This window comes from Bufo bufo, chromosome 2 (genome assembly GCF_905171765.1).
Source record: "Bufo bufo chromosome 2, aBufBuf1.1, whole genome shotgun sequence".
In the NCBI taxonomy this organism is placed as follows: Eukaryota; Metazoa; Chordata; class Amphibia; order Anura; family Bufonidae; genus Bufo; species Bufo bufo.
In genome coordinates, this window is record NC_053390.1 from 271,031,120 (window position 1) to 271,052,031 (window position 20,912).

Here is a 20,912-nt window from a genome sequence, read left to right on the forward strand (position 1 = left end):
GTGCCCTAGATGTGCATCCCTCAAATCTCCATCAACTGCAAGATGCTATCCTATCAATATGGGCCAACATTTCTAAAGAATGCTATCAGCACCTTGTGGAATCAATGCCACGTAGAATTAAGGCAGTTCTGAAGGCAAAAGGGGGTCCAACACCGTATTAGTATGGTGTTCCTAATAATTCTTTAGGTGAGTGTATATATCTTTTTACAGTGATTGACTTGATCAGGAAGAATATATTAGTTTGGGATTTTACAATGATAAATTGTCATGTTTATTGAATGGTATTTTGAAATGCTTTAATATATTGTTTAGTGCGAAGTGAATTTCTTTATTTCTAAGACTATATACAATTGGATTCAAGAGCGGAGTAACTACTGTATAAAGCAATGACAATGCTTTGCTTATGCTGGATATTTGTTTGCGAGATGGTGCTACATACATAGTGATGAGGGTCCCATAATAAGTGGCTACAACAGCAAGGTGAGAACTACACGTGGAAAAGGCCTTCTTTCTACCAGTTGATGAAGGGATCTTGTAAATATTGTAAAGAATAATAATGTAAGTCACAATGATATATACAAAGGGCAATAATGTTAATATGGATGCAAATATAAATGATTCAATTTCTATTAGAAGTGTATTTGAACAGGAAAGTTCTATGAGAGGTGAAAGATCACAGAAGAAATTGTCAATTATGTTTGGACCACAAAAATGTGACTTACATAGTAAAATTAGGGTTACCATTGATATTGTTAAACCAGCTAACCAAGCCCACATGGATGTCTGGCAGCAGAATTGAAAGTTCATAAGCGAAGAGTAATGTAGTGGTCTGCATATCGCCAAATATCGGTCATATGACATAAGTGCAAGTAGCAAGCATTCAGTTGTGGCTGTAGAGCTGAAGAAGTAATATTGAGTCAGGCACCCAGGGAGTGATATTGAACCATCTTCTGAAAGTAAGTCATCTAACATATTGGGAACAATATTTGTAGTGAAAACAACCTCGCAAATAGATAGGTTGCTAAGGAAGAAGTACATTGGAGAACAAAGACGAGCATTGGTTGCCACCAGTAAGATGATCAAAAGATTTCCGGACAATGTGAAAACGTAGATAATGAAAAATAAAATAAAAATAAGTGCTTGAAAGTTGTGAAGATTTTTAAAACCAATAAGCATGAATTCAGTTACATTTATGTTTTCTGGATACATTTTGACTGTATATTTAATAAAATGGAAAAAATACATTTAGATGATTATTATAAAACATATCAAATTTATATTAGCAATACCTAGATATGATAATACATAGCCAAAGAAAAAACTAGTTAAAACATTTCTGCTTGTAGGAGTAAGTAGCTGTTATGAGATTAAAAAAAGACAGCTGTCTATCAGCCATGGATGCTACTCTAGAGAATAGGGCAGAACTAGGCAAAAAAGCCACTGAAAAATAGATGCAAAGGTACTGTACGTATCCAAGTTTAACTGAAAATAAAGCACTGCTGTAATGCAAGGCACCAACGAAGCAGACCAGTGAGGATGAAGTCAAAGGGGTTTATTAACAAAATAAACAAAGTCCAGGTAAACTTCACTGGGCAAATATCAGGCAAACAAAAAACTAAGGAAAGCCAGGAGTAGTCCAGATCCGTGCATAAGTCTCTGCGCAACTTGCCAGGTAAATGGATGCGTCACGGAAAGTCCTGGGTCCCACGGGAATGGAGGGAGTCCCAGCAATCTTCAGTCAGTAGCTAGCTGTACTGACCTGCACTTGGATACGGAAGGATATCAGTGGGCACTGACCGACCTGGGAGGCCACCTTTTATGTGCCTGCTAACAAATCCCAGGGCACCAAGTGTCCACTCCCCATAGGTCATGATCCTGCCCTACACCTGTGTACAAGGCTTTGGTCGGTCATTAGTCAATTAGACCAATTCCGGCCACCTAATCTGCTTTGAACTTGCGGCCAGGTGCTATTCCCTTCGCTGGTCGGCGAAGCGCATAAGAAGCGCGTACGCGCGACCGCGTATCCCCTTCTGAACCCGTTTTGGATCGTAAATGCGGATGCACGACAGACTCTGCGAGAGTGAGCGAGTGTGTCGACATGGACCCCGGAATGGAATCCGCAATAGCCAGCGGAGACAAGCTCGGCCGCAGCGTCCTGCCACTAGCCCGGCCAATCTGTCCACGAAAGCCATGCGGTCTTCCCCACTGGCGCACATGCGAAATCATCCCCACGTCGGTTCGCAAAGGGGTTGGAGCTGGTGTATCAATAGAGACACGCGTAACCTGTCCCGCAATAATAAAGTTTTAATTAATGTTAATTTAAAATAAGAAATAAAAAATAAAGGGGGGAGCTTGTGCCCTGCATATCGCAGGCACAGCCTCAAACCACTGATGTGCATAGTAGTGAGTGGGCTTGGTAGGGTTGTTAACACCCTATGTCCATATAACCCTTGTTATACACCCAGTGGGTTCCAGATCATAAGTGGCCGTGGGTGCACAAATAACCCACCCACACAATCAGGGACCACTTTGTCCGGGAGGCGAAAATGAAAGAAATCTCACACTCTATAGGAGAATTATAATAAAAATCTAAACACTGAGCCATCTATCAGTTTACTCATATGGCTCTGTGTATCTAATTCTCCTATTTGAGAAAATTGCTACAGTATCTTTTCTTGCTTTAAGATGCAGAGCTCAGTGATAATATGTTTCTATGGCTGAAGCTTGTATCACAATTCTCCCTCAAATGATCCTGAGCTCTTGCACCGTCACCCAGTAGAGAAAGAGTTGGTTGGCACTCCTAGTCGCTGAACGTGGTGCTCAGTGGTTAATGGTATTCAAAGTCAGATGTAGAAAAACACAGCACTCAGTTGTATTGCAAAATAGTAAAGATTCTTTATTCCAACCAAAAATTATAAGAAGGCATTTTGGTCTAACCTAGACCTTGTTCACAGCCATAATATTGACAGCTAAGTAGTTCTAGGGAGGATGGCACCACACACATGCTATCCTCCCTACAACTACTTGGCTGCCAATATTACGGCTGTGAACAAGGTCTAGGTTAGGCCGAAACGTTGGCCAATGGCTTCTTATCATTTTTGGATGGAATAAAGAATCTTCACTATTTTGCAATATAACTGAGTGCTGTGGTTTACTATACCTGCTCCGTCACCCAAGTGTCTTAAAAAATAGTAGATATTTGCTCTGTTTGATCAATTTCTGTAAAGGTTGCTATCACTATACCACTCTTATAGTTGCTACCCTCTTGCTCAACATGTTTCAGTAGGATCACCTGCCTCATCAGGAGTGCTAGGACAAAGACAAGCGGGAGTAAGCATAACACATTTGTAAAGTAAAAGGTGCGGACCCAGCTGAAGGGTGTCGGGCCTCCAGGAGAAGTAAAAATATAAAGACAAAAGAGCCAAGTGCCATCTCAAATAATGGTGTGAGTCTGCATTGGCTGGAAACATAGAAGATGGCAAAACACGAAGAGTGCAGTGTCCTGAAACACACTGCTTAATACTGTGATTGTGTTTCATGTAAATTGTGCTTTTATATGAGTTTCCATAAAGTTGCACAGGGAGGGGGAGGGGGAGGGTCTAACAAACCTCCCAGGGCTAACTACACCCTGCACACAGTACAGAGGAGAAGGAGGAGGAGGTAAGTGTATGTGATGTCTGAGGAAAAGCTGCACCTCAGCAGCCATCTTGGAGAGTTACAAAAACTACAAAGTTAGTTCCATGTACCAGCCCATAGAAGGCAAAGATTACAGAAGAACCAGGCAACTCAGAGAGGGAGTAAGAATATTGGCAAAGGAAGGTAATTGTCGTTTATCAGGCTCTAGTCTCCTTTGCATTAGGTGGCAAAAGTCTAAGCTACAAGCTGCCCACCATAACCAAGGACAGAAAGGCCATCTGTCAGAATATAGTATTCCTAGAGAGGATACAGAAGTATATGATCAAACAGTATAGCAGAGATAGTCCATCCCTCCAGCCTGGAGAAACAAGGGAGAAAGATTAATTGTCATAGAAAACTGCCCCTTATGCAACGTCTGGGAACTAATCTGAATCACTGTAAAAGCTACCTTGCTGTAAATGACTTTTGCATACATTTATGACCTTTGGATCAGCTTCAGTAAAGTACTGCACTTCCTCAGCACTCCCTCAGTGCGCCTGCGCCAATGACGTCACCTCTAAACCCAAAAGAGAAAATGTCATCGGCGCAGGCGCACTGAGGGAGTGCTGAGGAAGCAAGCATCCTTCTCTCAGAGCGCCTGCGCCGAATGAAGACACGTAAGGCGCAGGCGCGGGATTTGAATTGCAGACAGGGCCAGCTGGAGGAGGAGATCGCTCGCTGGCCCGGTCAATCAACAGGAGGAGGGGGCGATTTTTGAAAGGAGGATGCGACGGCTACCAGCAAGAGTTTTATCATTAGGTAGACCTGGCAATGCTATAAAGTGTGCCATCTTACAAAAGCGATCAACAACCACCAAAATCACAGTTTTTCCTTAAGAATTAGGCAAATATGTGATAAAATCCATGGACAAATGAGTCCAAGGTCTGGACAGGATGGGTAACGGAAGTAAAGATCCGGAAGGCCAAGTATGTGTCACCTTAGCATGAGCACAAGTACTATAAGCAGACACATAGTCCTTAACACTCCTTATGCAACGTGGGCCACCAGAATCTAGGAGAGATGAGATCGACAGTGGATCTGCTCCCAGGGTGTCCTGTGAGAACCATACAGTGATGTTCCTCGAACACCTTGTGACGTAATTCAGAAGGAACAAACAACTTCCCTGGAGGACAAGAATATGGTGTATCTCCCTGGGCCTCCAACACCTCTGCCTCAGGGTCGGGATATAGGGCAGATATAACTACCCCTTCAGACAATATCGGACCAGGATCTTCCGAATCACCTACCCCAGGGAAGCTGCGTTACAAAGCATCAGCTTTGACGTTCTTAACCCCAGGGTGATAGGTGGTGATGAAATTAAATCTGGTGAAAAACAACGACCTTCTGGCTTGCCTAGGGTTCAGTCGTTTAGCCGACTCCAGGTAAGCCAGATTTTTGTGATCAGTAAGCACAGTAATAGGATGAATTGCTCCGTCCAATCAATGACTCCACTCCTCAAAAGCTAACTTAATAGCCAGCCACATCATAATTCCTCTCTGCAGCCGAGAGTTTGTTAGAGAAGAAAGCACTTGTGTGCCATTTACTAGGTGAAAGACCATGCAACAAAACTGCTCCTACCCCTACCTCGGATGCGTCAATTTCCACAGTGAATGGTTGTGACATATCATGTTGCACCAGTATAGGAGCAGAAGCAAAACACTCCTTAACCGCAGAAAAGGCTTGTAATGCCGCATCAGACCAGACTGAGACATCAGAACCTTTCTTAGTCACGTCCGTCAAAGGTTTGACCAGTCGAGTAGTTCCAAATAAATTTACGGTAGTAGTTGGTGAATCCCAAAAACCGCATAAGCGCTTTCATACTTTCGGGTCGATCCCAGTCCAACACACCACAGACCTTCTCAGGATCCATACAAAAACCTGAAGATGAGAGTAGGTAACCCAGTAATTGCGCTTCCTGAACTGCAAATACATCTTAGCATACAATTTATTCTCTCTCAGGATCTGCAGCACCTGTCTCACATGATCCTGATGAGTCTCTATATCTGGAAAATAAATGAGTATGTCATCCAGATACACAACCACAAACCTCCCCACCAGATGATGAAAGATATCATTAACATAATGCTGAAAAATCGCGGGAGCATTAGTTAATCCAAACAGCATGACCAGACTCTCAAAATGATCCTCTGGGGTATTAAACGCCATCTTCCATTTGTCCCCTTCCTTGATGCTGACCAGATTATATGCCCCCCTAAGGTCCAACTTGGAGAACACTTTGGCACCAACAATCTGATTAAACAAGTCAGGAATCAAAGGAAGGGGGTACGGATCACGGACCGTAATACGATTGAACTCATGGAAGTTCAAGCATGGCCTAAGGGTTCCGTACTTCTTCTTTACAAAGAAAAACCCTGCTGCCAGTGGGGATTTGGAAGGTCTAATATGTCCCTTAGCCAAAATATCGGCAATATACTCCTTCATGGCTGCTCTTTCGGGTTCAGAGAGGTTATATAACCTAGATTTGGGCTACTTTGCTCCAAGAATAAGATTGATAAGACAATCATATTCCCAATGTAGGGGTAACCCCTGGCAACCACTCTCAAAAAAATGCATCAGAAAATCTGAAATGAAAGAGGGAATAGAGTTAGTAACATAGTAACATAGTACATTAGGCCAAAAAAAGACATTTGTCCATCCAGTTCGGCCTGTCATCCTGCAAGTTGATCCAGAGGAAGGAAAAAAAAAACTGTGAGGTAGAAGCCAATTTTCCCCACTTTAGGAGAATAAAAAATTCCTTCCCGACTCCAATCAGGCAATCAGAATGACTCCCTGGATCAACGGCCCCTCTCTAGTAGCTATAGCCTGTAATATTATTACACTCCAGAAATACATCCAGGCCCCTCTTGAATTCCTTTATTGTACTTACCATCACCACCTCCTCAGGCAGAGAGTTCCATAGTCTCACTGCTCTTACCATAAAGAATCCTCTTCTATGTTTGTGTACAAACCTTATTTCCTCCAGACGCAGAGGATGTCCCCTCGTCACAGTCACAGTCCTGGGGATAAATAGATGATGGGATAGATCTCTGTACTGACCCCTGATATATTTATATATAGTAATTAGATCTCCCCTCAGTCGTCTTTTTTCTAAAGTGAATAACCCTAATTTTTATAATCTTTTAGGGTACTGTAGTTGCCCTATTCCAGTTATTACTTTAGTTGCCCTCCTCTAGACCCTCTCCAGCCCTGCTATGTCTGCCTTGTTCACAGGAGCCCAGAACTGTACACAGTACTCCATGTGTGGTCTGACTAGCGATTTGTAAAGTGGTAGGACTATGTGCTTATCACGGGCATCTATGCCCCTTTTGATGCAGCCCATTATCTTATTGGCCTTGACAGTAGCTGCCTGACACTGGTTTTTGCAGCTTAGTTTGCTGTTTATTAAAATTCCTAGATCCTTTTCCATGTCAGTGTTACCGAGTGTTTTACCATTTAGTATGTACGGGTGACTTGCATTATTCCTTCCCATGTGCATAACTTTACATTTGTCAGTGTTAAACCTCATCTGCCACTTATCTGCCCAAGCCTCCAATCTATCCAGATCCCTCTGTAGCAGTATACTATCCTCTTCAGTGTTAATTACTTTACACAGTTTAGTGTCATCTGCAAAAATTTATATTTTACTATGCAAGCCTTCTACAAGATCATTAATAAATATAATGAAGAGAATAGGGGCCAATACTGACCCCTGAGGTACCCCACTAGTGACAGTGACCCAATCTGAGTGTGTACCGTTAATAACCACCCTCTGTTTTCTATCACTCAGCCAGTTACTACCCACATACAGACGTTTTCTCCCAGTCCAAGCATTCTCATTCCATATACTAACCTTTTATGTGGTACAGTGTCAAATGCTTTGGAGAAGTCCAGATATACGACATCCATTGATTCGCCGCTGTCAAGTCTAGAACTTACCTCCTCATAGAAACTGATTAAATAAGTTTGTCATGACCGATTCCTCATGAAGTCATGCTGATATGACGTTATTTGCTTATTTGCGTTGAGATGCTCTAAGATAGCATCACTTAGAAAACCTTCAAACAGTTTACCCACAACAGATGTTAAACTTACCGGCCTATAGTTTCCAGGCTCTGTTTTTGGACCCTTTTTGAATATTGGCACCACATTTGCTATGCGCCAATCCTGTGGAACATTCCCTGTCAGTATAGAGTCTGCAAATATCAGAAATAAGGGTCTGGCTATGACATTACCTAAAGGGGTTGTCCGGGATTGGGGACATTGCTGTAAGAGAATAGCAAGCACATAAATATTACGTACAGTCCTGTCGTACCTTTGCAAGACTTTTCTGATGCCCCGTTTTCTTGTCCTAAATTCTCTGCCGGAAGTGCCACTTTTCAAAGATTCAGTGACGTACCGGGTCCCTTTCTGCAGAGCGAAGCCTCTGCTTCCGCTTCGCAGGGAGCCCGGTGACGTCACAGCCAGCCTCAGTGATTATGCAGAGCGCACTAAGGGGCGGAAACTAGGCGGCAACACATTGCACCAAGCCCCGCCCCTCTGGTCCGGTGACGTCACCGGGCAGGGCGTATTCTTAGCAATGATGGAGGGACTGAGCCAGGAGGCGCTTAGGGGTGTGACTAAGAGGGAGGAATAGTTGCGGCAGGAGGCGGCATATGAATTAGGGGGACGGATGCACAAAGGAAACAATGCGATGCTGCGCTGGAAGTTACCGCACACGTAAACATAGAGGTAAACAATCAGTGGGGGACTGTAGGAGCCCAGCTGAAGTGTAAAAATACCTAAATACATCGGGGGGGGGGGGGGGGCATTCAATCCTCTATTAACAGCGATTTAACAGTTTTTAAAAAAAACAATCTTGATCCCGGACAATCTCACACTGCTGCCACCCTGCTTGCTCACCGCTATGCTTGCACTCTGCTGGCTAACCTGCATGCTGCCACCCTGCCGCTGTCTCATGAGCAGGCTTCCACCCTCACCCTGATGATGATGATAAAGCCCCCTCTTCACTTAGCTCCCACGTGCGATCGGTTACATCATCATCCACTACTGTCTGCACATCACTAATTTCACCCTTACCAGTCTCATGGCTGCATCCCTAACGGTTCTCAACAACTGCTCCCCCGAGACTGTCATTGTTGATACTTGCACGCGTACAGTAGGAAGCAGTGGATCTTTCCTCCACGCTGGGCAGTAGCTTCTGACTGTCCTTAATAATATATTCCTCGCTGAAATGGGGAGCAGAGCCGGCGGCATACATCACTTGTCTGGCAGAAGGAGCAGCAAAGGAAAGAGGCAGGTTCAGAATAGGTGAGGGCACAGAGCTTGTTGCTGGGCCATGCCAACTAAGTGTAGTGTTTGAGGAACCCACGACTTCTGGCTGTAGGTTTTTAATGTCAGTTAAAATGCTGTTGATTGGTAGAGGGATTGGTCATCAAAACACGACCGCTGGATGACAGTGGCAGCTCTGGCCTGTTTCTGCGGCTGCTGCTTCCATCTCACTTTCTTCTGCTACTACTTCTGCCGGCTCCAGCAACATTTTTGCCACTGCCCGATCCTTTGAAGGGCCCTGACACCTCTTTGTTGGACATATTGTACAGTAACTATATATGTAAAATAAGTTATTCATTGTCAATATGGGCACCTCAATAACAGTATTATTAGACAGCTTATTCACCCCAATTTGAGAATCAAGGCCTAATGGAATTGCTTATCTATTAAACAAGGTGGACACCCCAATAAAAGTTAAATTATAAAGCTTATTCACCCCAATTTGAGAATGAAGGCATTATATAATTGCTTATCTATGAAACAAGGTGGGAACCCCAATAACAGTTACATTACGAAGCTTATTCACCCCAATTTGAGAATCAAGCTGTTATAAAATTGCTTATTTATTAAACAAGGTGGGCACCCCAATAACAGTTAAATGACACCGCTTATTCACCCTAATTTGAGAATCAAAGCCTACTAGAATTGCTTATCTACAGTATTAAACAAGGCGTACACTGTTTAGTTAGATAATTCTGTGCCTTACACAGGGATTGATGCAAAGTGGGCTGTCTCCTATGGATTCCTTCAGCTTCAGATTAAAGTCCCTGCAGTCTCCCTATGCTCACCCTACAGTGTGTAAAAACTCTCCCTGCAATGTCCCTACACTGTCCCTGCCGTCTGCCTATCCAATGTTCCACAATTAAAAGCTTCTTTAACACTGTCCCTAGCACTTGTCATGTCTCTCCCTATGCTCAGATCACAGTGAAATGGCAGAGACCGCGTGGGATGAGGCTTTTAAAGGGCTGTGACATCACATGGGATGGTCATCTGCTGATTGGCTGGCTGCATAGCATTTTAGGTCATATCATATTTCCAAGCTTTTTACTTATACTTGGTAGCACATGCAGGCGCCATTTTAGGGAAAATAACTATTTGTTACCACGAAGCGTAAGAAAATTTGGATTTGTTGCAAATCTAATTTTTCTTAAACTTCAGATCGAATTCCACTTCGGATGCTTTAATTCGCTCAACACTAGTTATTATAATTGGGATCTGAAAATAAAAAAAAAAAATTTTCCCAATAATATGTACTGTAGTTTTAGTTCTTTTTTTTGTTTTTCAGAATGATTATCAAGAGAAAGGCACCCCACAAATTGGTACATATCTCCCCAGTTTGCAATGATCTAGATGTGGTCATAAACAACTGTTTGGGCAAACAGCAGGGCTCAGAGGGTAAGGAGGCCCATTTGGCTTTCGAAGCACGGATTTTGTTGAAATAATACTCTAATAACTATAGCTTTTTATTTCTATGTTGACTGAGCTGTCTGAAAGTTCATTTTTGTGGGATGAGCTGTAGTTTCATTGGTCAAATAATAACAAATCAGGGGTCATTTATGATTAGATATATGACACTTTGTGGAGTATATCTATCACAGATTCGGTTGCAAAGGGTATTTGCAGCCAAATCTGCAACTTCTTCCTCATCCACATTTTTATTTTATCAGAGATGAGCGAAGTTTTGGAAAATTCGATTTGGCATATTTGCTGAAGTTCGAGAAGAAATTTGATTTGTTACGAATTAATTAGTCATGAATCGCCATAAATCGGGTATACCGCTACGTCATGGTGGCTGAGGGAATGTATGGAGCGGCTGCTGCAGTGAGCCCCTTGTATCATACAGCAAACACCCCAGCAATGATAAGGAATGGCGATCACGTGAACCCTGTCATTTATAGGGAACCTGTCACCTTCAAAAAACTTCTGAAGCCTCCAGCAGTACCTGAGAGTATCAAGCAGTGTGTTTCTGATGATTGTTTTTTTCCTGAAGGCAGTTGCTGCAAAAGCTCTGAAAACGTTCTTTTATCCCACTGCCAGCACGCTTCTCTAGACATGCTTTAAGTAAAGGGGGCAGCAGCCTCCTTGCGTCAAGTCAAGGTAACCACGCCCCCCTTCCCTGCCCCTTCGCTGTGACTGACAGCGCTTATGCAGAGAGTTCGGCAAAGCCAGCCAAACTGCCGGCTGTCTGTCACAGCGAAGGGGCAGGGAAGGGAGCGTAGTTACTTTGACTTAAAGCAAGGAGGCCGCTGCCCCTTGACTTCAAGCATGTCTAGAGAAGGTGCCGGCAGGGGATAAAGGAACGTTTTCAGAGTTTTTGCCGCATCTACATTCAGGAACAAAACAATCATCAGAAACACACTGCTCGCTACTCTCAGGTACTGCTGGCGGCTTCAGATGGTTTTTGGAGGTGACAGGTTTCCTTTAACCTCAGATGCCATGATCAACACTAATTGTGGCATTTGTGCGGTAAGGCAGAGGGATCCGGCTCCCTGTGCCTTCCGATCAGAGACCCCATAATGAAATTGTGAGGCTCTGATCAGTTACCATGGCATCCTGGACACTTTTGAAGCTTTTCATGGCTGCTATCATAACCTTTGTGATATGCATTAGGCACAGCTCAGCAAGGAGAACATCGAAACCTTATTCACCCTAATAGATTTCTATTAGGGTGAATAGGAAAAGGGATCAAACGATCCCAGGTTCTATCTCCTAAGGTGGTTAAAAGTTGTCAGTTTAAAAGTAAAAAAAAAAATACAGTTGAAATTTCCCCCCTTAAATAAATAACGATGTATATACAAACAAAAAACTATATTGGGTATCGTCTCATCCGAAACTTTATGAACTATTAAAATATTTATGAAAAGTTTTTGTTCGCTGATCGCTGTAAAGGAAAAAAAAATAAAACACATGATTTTCCTGTTTATTTTAACCTTTTGCCCCCCAAAAAAACAGTGATCAAAAAGTTGTGCATACCATAAAAATGGTACCAATAAAATCTAAATTTCAACCCAAAAAAACAAACCCTCATATAACTGACCGAAATACATTTTCTTTTTTTTAAAAGTAGTAAAACAAAAAATATATATATACAATTTTGGTATCTCCATATTCATACCGAGCCACAGAATAAGAATAAAGGAAAGTTTAGCAACTCTCACCTGCCCCTCCTTCACCTGTGAGCACGGAACACCCGTGTCAGGTCCGGGCAACAATGCAAAAAGGGTTTCAAGGACTCCAGCTCCACTGTGATAAAAGGAATCTTTTATTTTGCTTGCGGTAAAATCTCATCCATAAGTTACACAAATGGCAGTCTTGTCTACGCGTTTCGGGCTACCAGAGAAAATTCCAGCTCTTCCTCATGACACAGTAAGACATTAAGACCTGATCCTAATTTGGATGGGAGATGTGGCGGCCATACCATCTTTTTGTAGTTATTTTAACTCCTGCGTGGACACTATCACTTTTAGTGTCCATCATGACACACGGGAGATTTTCTTTTTGGATTTGCGCCTGAGGGGGGATCCCTCCACCAATCAAGTTTCCACATGCACGTACAGATAACCTTTGGCAGGGAACACCACATTGCACGCTACATCTTGCCATCCCAAACATGTAATAGCTAACATACCTAGAGGTGAGATAATATGTGCAAGAAGAAATTGCACGGATGAAAAAAGCTTCATGGATGAAGCTGTAAATATTTCTCACAGATTATATAAAAGAGCTTATGGCATCAAGCAGGTGGAGGATGCAATACGACAGGTCTCAACCATTGAGAGAGGATCCCGATTTCATCCTAGACAGGAAAACACACTAGAAAAAAAGGGGGGTGAACCCTGCACTTCAGTTACCAACAATAAACATTATAACAAACATTCCAGATATACTAGTGGCAGGAGGAACAACCTGTTTGTTACTCAATATAGTACAGAGCTTAAACAAATATGTTATATCATAAAAAAACAATTTTCCTGTCCTGGCATATGACAAGGGATGGACTGACATAGTTGCAGATGGGGTCCAGTGTGCAGCCAGAAGAGCGCCCACCATCGCAAACTATGTCAGCCCCAGTCTATACCAGGAAGAGAAAAAATCGCAACCAGTCTGGCTTAAGACCAAAGGGAGCCATAGGTGTGGACACCACAGGTGTATTTGCTGCACACATATGCTGATCTCCAAGACTTTTGTTTCAGCATCAAATGGTAGAGTGTTTCAAGTGAAATCGTATCTCAATTGTAATACAACCTATGCAGTTTACTTAATTCCATGTAAAAAGTGTCATCTGCAATATGTGGGGTGCACCACTAACGCTATCAAAGTCAGAAGACGTAAACACATCTCTGATGTGCCCCACCATGTCAATCGCAATGTATCTGCAGCTAGTCTGCACTTTGCTGTTTGCCATGGTGGGGACACATTAGACATGGTGGTACAAGGCATAGAATACGTTTTTCAGCCCAAACGTGGAGGGGATCACAGAAGGAATTTATTAAATAGAGAGTCCTTCTGGATTTTTGCATTAAAATATAACTGTCATATTTTTTTTTTTTTTTGGAGTATTGGATTATGGGGATTATCATCTCCTTGGTGGCCCTATTTCAACTTTTCACTGTGTATTCAATTACCCCTTAACTCCACATTTTTGTCCCCTGTACTGCCTACTTGCCTACTTTTACCTGTGCTTAAAATAGTGTTGCTAGGCATGGTCCGTCTATCTGTTGAAGGACGGAGGACGCAGAAGCAGGCTGCGTGCAAGGTCAGATTACTGACAGCCAGGGACTGTAAGTAAATGATTAAAGCCAGGTCCTCCCCAGCAGCTGATAACAGTGCCTGGGCTGTGTGCACTTCTCCCTGTCCCTGCGCTTGGCAGACGCTCCCTCACTCAGCAGAGCTGGAGAATGCAGAGTGGAAGCAGCGCAGAGCAGGGAAGGGAGATCTGCCGTCTGCTCAGTGTATAAATGAAAGCAACATGTGGTAAGAGGACCCCTTTGTGCTGCAGGAGATTAACCCTTTAGGGGGGAGGGCTCTGGTTACTGACACTTTTGGGGGGCTATTGTTACTGGCTAGTGAGGGCAGGCGGGATTAGTCTCAGGGTGAGGGCAGTGGCGGCCATCTTAACTGAATAGTGAAATTGCAGTTTTATGCAGACTGGTTGCTAAAGGCTGAATCTTATTAAATATGGGGTAAGTCCGTCTAATAGTAACTGATTCTGGAATATCATGTTATTAGTAACTACATATATGAAAATTTAAATTAGGGTCTAAGTGTGACAGTTATCCTTTAAATACACGTCAACCAGATGGTTTAAACAAACATCTGGATTTAATTTTGCAGCAATAATCCACACTTTATAATCCATGCAGCTTTCATTTCTGGGAACACATATAAGGGATCTCACTCTTTCCTTTCTTCTTTATTTTATTATATGTTATTATATTCCAGTAACCTTTTATCCAGCATATACCTTATGAGTGTTTCTGCATAGTTTTTTTACTATATTATATATGTTTATTTGGTCTTTTTTGTTTATATTTATTTTTATTTTCATGAGAAGAGATGTCCAGAGGTGTGGCACCTTTCTGGGGGCGGATGCAGTCATGTGAACACAATCAGTGAAAACAGGTGCATCATCCCCTATAAAGGATCCCACTCTTAATGCCTTACTGTGTCATGAGGAAGGGCTGGAATTGTCTCTGGTAGCCCGAAACGCGTAGACAAGACTGCCATTTTTGTAACTTATATATGAGCTTTTACCGCAAGCAAAATAAAAGATTCCTTTTATCACAGTGGAGCTGGATTCCTTGAAGCCCTTTTTGCACAGAATAAGAATGTTATGTAATTTTCAATTAATGTAAATGTAACTCACAGAAAAAATGCACCAAACGGATATGTCACTGACTATACTGGCTAGTCATGAATGCAGATATTAAAAGCTGAGACTTTCGCCAATATATTCCTGTCAGGAAAATATCGGAGCCCATCATTGCACCACGTCACGGTCACTCAGCATGGCAAAGGGTCCTACCACTACGCTACCTATGGTGTGAACACGGTCTGAAGGCGATGTAATCCAGCTCGCAGCCAGGCTTCCACACAAACGCCTAGCAGGACAACTAGTGCAATGTGAACAAAGCCAAGACTGCAAGCCACGCCCATATCAGAGCCTGTGATGGAGGTCACCAGGTGCAAAAGAGTGTTTGAATGCCAGATAACGGCACATACACTACATATAGAACAAGACAAAAACACAGAAATATAGTGGCAATACTGGAGGAGCGGCTCAACCCCTAACACTGTAGCGTGTTTTACATTGGGGGAGCAGCCCCACCGCATGTGGAGCGCAGCAAACGACTATCCCCAGCAAAAAATGCATACGGTGGAGGATGTCGGCGCGGTCCACATGCACCACAAGAGCATCCTACACAAAACGGAGCATTGTGCGGATGTAAATACAATCATATAAATCACAGAAAAAATGCACCAAACGGATATGTCACTGACTATACTGGCTAGTCATGAATGCAGATATTAAAAGCTGAGACTTTCGCCAATATATTCCTGTCAGGAAAATATCGGAGCCCATCATTGCACCACGTCACGGTCACTCAGCATGGCAAAGGGTCCTACCACTACGCTACCTATGGTGTGAACACGGTCTGAAGGCGATGTAATCCAGCTCGCAGCCAGGCTTCCACACAAACGCCTAGCAGGACAACTAGTGCAATGTGAACAAAGCCAAGACTGCAAGCCACGCCCATATCAGAGCCTGTGATGGAGGTCACCAGGTGCAAAAGAGTGTTTGAATGCCAGATAACGGCACATACACTACATATAGAACAAGACAAAAACACAGAAATATAGTGGCAATACTGGAGGAGCGGCTCAACCCCTAACACTGTAGCGTGTTTTACATTGGGGGAGCAGCCCCACCGCATGTGGAGCGCAGCAAACGACTATCCCCAGCAAAAAATGCATACGGTGGAGGATGTCGGCGCGGTCCACATGCACCACAAGAGCATCCTACACAAAACGGAGCATTGTGCGGATGTAAATACAATCATATAAATCACAGAAAAAATGCACCAAACGGATATGTCACTGACTATACTGGCTAGTCATGAATGCAGATATTAAAAGCTGAGACTTTCGCCAATATATTCCTGTCAGGAAAATATCGGAGCCCATCATTGCACCACGTCACGGTCACTCAGCATGGCAAAGGGTCCTACCACTACGCTACCTATGGTGTGAACACGGTCTGAAGGCGATGTAATCCAGCTCGCAGCCAGGCTTCCACACAAACGCCTAGCAGGACAACTAGTGCAATGTGAACAAAGCCAAGACTGCAAGCCACGCCCATATCAGAGCCTGTGATGGAGGTCACCAGGTGCAAAAGAGTGTTTGAATGCCAGATAACGGCACATACACTACATATAGAACAAGACAAAAACACAGAAATATAGTGGCAATACTGGAGGAGCGGCTCAACCCCTAACACTGTAGCGTGTTTTACATTGGGGGAGCAGCCCCACCGCATGTGGAGCGCAGCAAACGACTATCCCCAGCAAAAAATGCATACGGTGGAGGATGTCGGCGCGGTCCACATGCACCACAAGAGCATCCTACACAAAACGGAGCATTGTGCGGATGTAAATACAATCATATAAATCACAGAAAAAATGCACCAAACGGATATGTCACTGACTATACTGGCTAGTCATGAATGCAGATATTAAAAGCTGAGACTTTCGCCAATATATTCCTGTCAGGAAAATATCGGAGCCCATCATTGCACCACGTCACGGTCACTCAGCATGGCAAAGGGTCCTACCACTACGCTACCTATGGTGTGAACACGGTCTGAAGGCGATGTAATCCAGCTCGCAGCCAGGCTTCCACACAAACGCCTAGCAGGACAACTAGTGCAATGTGAACAAAGCCAAGACTGCAAGCCACGCCCATATCAGAGCCTGTGATGGAGGTCACCAGGTGCAAAAGAGTGTTTGAATGCCAGATAACGGCACATACACTACATATAGAACAAGACAAAAACACAGAAATATAGTGGCAATACTGGAGGAGCGGCTCAACCCCTAACACTGTAGCGTGTTTTACATTGGGGGAGCAGCCCCACCGCATGTGGAGCGCAGCAAACGACTATCCCCAGCAAAAAATGCATACGGTGGAGGATGTCGGCGCGGTCCACATGCACCACAAGAGCATCCTACACAAAACGGAGCATTGTGCGGATGTAAATACAATCATATAAATCACAGAAAAAATGCACCAAACGGATATGTCACTGACTATACTGGCTAGTCATGAATGCAGATATTAAAAGCTGAGACTTTCGCCAATATATTCCTGTCAGGAAAATATCGGAGCCCATCATTGCACCACGTCACGGTCACTCAGCATGGCAAAGGGTCCTACCACTACGCTACCTATGGTGTGAACACGGTCTGAAGGCGATGTAATCCAGCTCGCAGCCAGGCTTCCACACAAACGCCTAGCAGGACAACTAGTGCAATGTGAACAAAGCCAAGACTGCAAGCCACGCCCATATCAGAGCCTGTGATGGAGGTCACCAGGTGCAAAAGAGTGTTTGAATGCCAGATAACGGCACATACACTACATATAGAACAAGACAAAAACACAGAAATATAGTGGCAATACTGGAGGAGCGGCTCAACCCCTAACACTGTAGCGTGTTTTACATTGGGGGAGCAGCCCCACCGCATGTGGAGCGCAGCAAACGACTATCCCCAGCAAAAAATGCATACGGTGGAGGATGTCGGCGCGGTCCACATGCACCACAAGAGCATCCTACACAAAACGGAGCATTGTGCGGATGTAAATACAATCATATAAATCACAGAAAAAATGCACCAAACGGATATGTCACTGACTATACTGGCTAGTCATGAATGCAGATATTAAAAGCTGAGACTTTCGCCAATATATTCCTGTCAGGAAAATATCGGAAAATATGCTGAGTGACCGTGACGTGGTGCAATGATGGGCTCCGATATTTTCCTGACAGGAATATATTGGCGAAAGTCTCAGCTTTTAATATCTGCATTCATGACTAGCCAGTATAGTCAGTGACATATCCGTTTGGTGCATTTTTTCTGTGATTTATATGATTGTATTTACATCCGCACAATGCTCCGTTTTGTGTAGGATGCTCTTGTGGTGCATGTGGACCGCGCCGACATCCTCCACCGTATGCATTTTTTGCTGGGGATAGTCGTTTGCTGCGCTCCACATGCGGTGGGGCTGCTCCCCCAATGTAAAACACGCTACAGTGTTAGGGGTTGAGCCGCTCCTCCAGTATTGCCACTATATTTCTGTGTTTTTGTCTTGTTCTATATGTAGTGTATGTGCCGTTATCTGGCATTCAAACACTCTTTTGCACCTGGTGACCTCCATCACAGGCTCTGATATGGGCGTGGCTTGCAGTCTTGGCTTTGTTCACATTGCACTAGTTGTCCTGCTAGGCGTTTGTGTGGAAGCCTGGCTGCGAGCTGGATTACATCGCCTTCAGACCGTGTTCACACCATAGGTAGCGTAGTGGTAGGACCCTTTGCCATGCTGAGTGACCGTGACGTGGTGCAATGATGGGCTCCGATATTTTCCTGACAGGAATATATTGGCGAAAGTCTCAGCTTTTAATATCTGCATTCATGACTAGCCAGTATAGTCAGTGACATATCCGTTTGGTGCATTTTTTCTGTGATTTATATGATTGTATTTACATCCGCACAATGCTCCGTTTTGTGTAGGATGCTCTTGTGGTGCATGTGGACCGCGCCGACATCCTCCACCGTATGCATTTTTTGCTGGGGATAGTCGTTTGCTGCGCTCCACATGCGGTGGGGCTGCTCCCCCAATGTAAAACACGCTACAGTGTTAGGGGTTGAGCCGCTCCTCCAGTATTGCCACTATATTTCTGTGTTTTTGTCTTGTTCTATATGTAGTGTATGTGCCGTTATCTGGCATTCAAACACTCTTTTGCACCTGGTGACCTCCATCACAGGCTCTGATATGGGCGTGGCTTGCAGTCTTGGCTTTGTTCACATTGCACTAGTTGTCCTGCTAGGCGTTTGTGTGGAAGCCTGGCTGCGAGCTGGATTACATCGCCTTCAGACCGTGTTCACACCATAGGTAGCGTAGTGGTAGGACCCTTTGCCATGCTGAGTGACCGTGACGTGGTGCAATGATGGGCTCCGATATTTTCCTGACAGGAATATATTGGCGAAAGTCTCAGCTTTTAATATCTGCATTCATGACTAGCCAGTATAGTCAGTGACATATCCGTTTGGTGCATTTTTTCTGTGATTTATATGATTGTATTTACATCCGCACAATGCTCCGTTTTGTGTAGGATGCTCTTGTGGTGCATGTGGACCGCGCCGACATCCTCCACCGTATGCATTTTTTGCTGGGGATAGTCGTTTGCTGCGCTCCACATGCGGTGGGGCTGCTCCCCCAATGTAAAACACGCTACAGTGTTAGGGGTTGAGCCGCTCCTCCAGTATTGCCACTATATTTCTGTGTTTTTGTCTTGTTCTATATGTAGTGTATGTGCCGTTATCTGGCATTCAAACACTCTTTTGCACCTGGTGACCTCCATCACAGGCTCTGATATGGGCGTGGCTTGCAGTCTTGGCTTTGTTCACATTGCACTAGTTGTCCTGCTAGGCGTTTGTGTGGAAGCCTGGCTGCGAGCTGGATTACATCGCCTTCAGACCGTGTTCACACCATAGGTAGCGTAGTGGTAGGACCCTTTGCCATGCTGAGTGACCGTGACGTGGTGCAATGATGGGCTCCGATATTTTCCTGACAGGAATATATTGGCGAAAGTCTCAGCTTTTAATATCTGCATTCATGACTAGCCAGTATAGTCAGTGACATATCCGTTTGGTGCATTTTTTCTGTGATTTATATGATTGTATTTACATCCGCACAATGCTCCGTTTTGTGTAGGATGCTCTTGTGGTGCATGTGGACCGCGCCGACATCCTCCACCGTATGCATTTTTTGCTGGGGATAGTCGTTTGCTGCGCTCCACATGCGGTGGGGCTGCTCCCCCAATGTAAAACACGCTACAGTGTTAGGGGTTGAGCCGCTCCTCCAGTATTGCCACTATATTTCTGTGTTTTTGTCTTGTTCTATATGTAGTGTATGTGCCGTTATCTGGCATTCAAACACTCTTTTGCACCTGGTGACCTCCATCACAGGCTCTGATATGGGCGTGGCTTGCAGTCTTGGCTTTGTTCACATTGCACTAGTTGTCCTGCTAGGCGTTTGTGTGGAAGCCTGGCTGCGAGCTGGATTACATCGCCTTCAGACCGTGTTCACACCATAGGTAGCGTAGTGGTAGGACCCTTTGCCATGCTGAGTGACCGTGACGTGGTGCAATGATGGGCTCCGATATTTTCCTGACAGGAATATATTGGCGAAAGTCTCAGCTTTTAATATCTGCATTCATGACTAGCCAGTATAGTCAGTGACATATCCGTTTGGTGCATTTTTTCTGTGATTTATATGATTGTATTTACATCCGCACAATGCTCCGTTTTGTGTAGGATGCTCTTGTGGTGCATGTGGACCGCGCCGACATCCTCCACCGTATGCATTTTTTGCTGGGGATAGTCGTTTGCTGCGCTCCACATGCGGTGGGGCTGCTCCCCCAATGTAAAACACGCTACAGTGTTAGGGGTTGAGCCGCTCCTCCAGTATTGCCACTATATTTCTGTGTTTTTGTCTTGTTCTATATGTAGTGTATGTGCCGTTATCTGGCATTCAAACACTCTTTTGCACCTGGTGACCTCCATCACAGGCTCTGATATGGGCGTGGCTTGCAGTCTTGGCTTTGTTCACATTGCACTAGTTGTCCTGCTAGG

The 20,912-nt window shown here is 44.2% G+C and overlaps 1 protein-coding gene across 1 annotated transcript; it reads right to left on the bottom strand.

Moving 5' to 3' along the window:
• Positions 1 to 249: 249 nt before the first annotated feature.
• On the bottom strand, positions 250 to 1,182 carry LOC120990773 (olfactory receptor 11L1-like). The gene has a single exon (XM_040419676.1). It carries the CDS (start codon positions 1,174 to 1,176, stop codon positions 250 to 252), a length of 927 nt encoding a protein of 308 aa, XP_040275610.1. The 5' UTR covers positions 1,177 to 1,182.
• Between the last annotated feature and the right edge of the window lie 19,730 nt (positions 1,183 to 20,912).

Coding starts and splice junctions, on each gene's coding strand:
- LOC120990773 (XM_040419676.1), bottom strand. CDS start 1,176: ATGCTTATTGGTTTTAAAAATCTTCACAACTTTCAAGCACTTATTTTT.